The sequence below is a fragment of the Chaetodon trifascialis genome, chromosome 2 (assembly GCF_039877785.1).
Source record: "Chaetodon trifascialis isolate fChaTrf1 chromosome 2, fChaTrf1.hap1, whole genome shotgun sequence".
Taxonomy (NCBI): Eukaryota; Metazoa; Chordata; class Actinopteri; order Chaetodontiformes; family Chaetodontidae; genus Chaetodon; species Chaetodon trifascialis.
In genome coordinates this window covers 20,779,220-20,780,971 of record NC_092057.1, presented here as the reverse complement: position 1 = coordinate 20,780,971, position 1,752 = coordinate 20,779,220, and the positions used below count along the sequence as shown (strand labels likewise).

The window sequence follows — 1,752 nt, the reverse complement described above, 5'->3', positions numbered from 1 at the left end:
AGATTGTTGTCATATTGCTTTATTCTACTGTTACAAACCAAACAGAAAAATTACAAAATGCTTTCAGGATAACACTATACAGCATCAACATTTACAAGATTTGTCATAACAGGTTCATTTATCGTTTAAAGCAGGCAAGCTGTGACTAATATGTCTGAATGTACGTTAATGAAATGAAGACATGCAATAATATCATGGATTTACATGCTTACTGTATAAAAAAGCAGACTTCAGAAGTGTGCAGAAAGGGTCATGGCTTGACATGACTTAGTTGTCTTTCACTTTGGGTTTCATCCACCACCCGATGGCTTTAGAAATCCCTGCACCAGCGAACATCAACAATGACCCCACGGATACTGCTGCTGGACCTGCGGGGCGGTTAACTGCAGCTGTGACTGTTGCTGCCACAAGCAACTGATTACTTGTTTTGTCGAAATAGTTCCCATATTTGCTCCACCATTCATCAGAATTCATTTTTCTCTTGGCCTCTTCGTATATGCTGCTGGTGTAATGGCTACCATTGAACTGCACTATCTCGTCTATCTTTTCAAACAGATCAGCCACCTGAGTGCGATTTTCCATGCATTTGTTGTCAAACACGATGTACCCAGCTGTGTGGTACCTGATGAGGTCCCTGACTTCAGAGCTTTGGTTTAAATAACTTTCAATTGATTTCTCAAGCTCATCACCCCTTGTGAAAACCACAAATGTATACTTGGAGGCTTCCTCACCAAAGTTGTCCTTGATCCACTTGATGGCATTCTTCTCCTCTTCTGTGAACCGTGCATCCAGTCTGATCACCAGCAGGAATATATGGGGTCCTGGCACAGACAGCATGATGCATTTCTCGATTTCTCTTTTCAACTCGACCTCCAGAATTGACGTGTCAAAGATCCCAGGGGTGTCGATGACACTCACAGTTCTTTCATCAAAGTGGCAGGACACTTTTTGACATGTCTTTGTCACAGAAGACAGAGACATGCCTGTAGTAAAACGGTTGTGTCCCAGGATGGTGTTCGCTGTTGCACTCTTTCCTGATCCGGTCTTCCCCAGGAGGACAATCCGCAGGTCTCTGATAACTGGAGAGCAGGAGTCTGTGGACAAAAAGACAGCTTGTGTGAATTCTTGGATTTTGGGTCAGCTCACGAGTGTAAAAAGCCTGCATATGTGCCTACACACACACAAGTAAAGATGCTCACCTTCATTTGAGCTTAAACCCATCATGTTATAGGGAAAGAAAACCCAGGAAACGCAGATCAGACACAACTCTGTTACTTAGCCTCTTTTTCCAGATCAGAGTGTGTGTAGTGTGTGCAAATATCCCTCCCTCCCTTCCTGCCTTTGCTCTGCAGGACGGAGGTTTCCCGGAAAATGAAACTCTCTCTCGTTCTCTCTCTCGCTCTCTCTCCACCACAGTGGTTTCAAAGAAAACAAAACTACTTTCAGAAAGTTGTTGACATGAGCTTCAAAATAGTTTAGCTAATCTAATCTCAGCTTTGGCACACACTCTTAAAAGAGGCTTGGCATCACAACTCATTTGCATCACTTTTTTGTAGACAAAAAGCTTTTTTTGTAGACAAACATCAGAGTTAACTAACTTTTCTTTTGGTATGTCCCATTCAGTGCTATACAAGGTTTAAGGTTCATTTCTGTTGGAATTACACAGCACAGGTTACACGGTGAAATGCAGCTTTGCCCCTTCATGATACACACAGAAAAATTTAAAAAATGACACATCTTAGAAAGCTAATT

The 1,752-nt window shown here is 42.2% G+C and overlaps 1 protein-coding gene across 1 annotated transcript; it reads right to left on the bottom strand.

The window, feature by feature from the left end:
* On the bottom strand, nt 1–1,338 carry LOC139340318 (GTPase IMAP family member 9-like). The gene is made up of 2 exons (XM_070976096.1): nt 1,200–1,338; nt 1–1,094 (listed from the first exon to the last, which is right to left on the bottom strand). Exons 1-2 carry the CDS (start codon nt 1,222–1,224, stop codon nt 268–270), a joined length of 852 nt encoding a protein of 283 aa, XP_070832197.1. The 5' UTR covers nt 1,225–1,338; the 3' UTR covers nt 1–267.
* Nucleotides 1,339–1,752: the final 414 nt, after the last annotated feature.

What these genes read in the sequence shown, in the direction of transcription:
- LOC139340318 (XM_070976096.1), bottom strand. Translation starts at nt 1,224, where the DNA reads ATGATGGGTTTAAGCTCAAATGAAG. An exon ending in GGGTTTAAGCTCAAATGAAG is followed by an intron (nt 1,095 to 1,199) that starts GTGAGCATCTTT and finishes TTTTGTCCACAG; the next exon opens with ACTCCTGCTCTCCAGTTATC.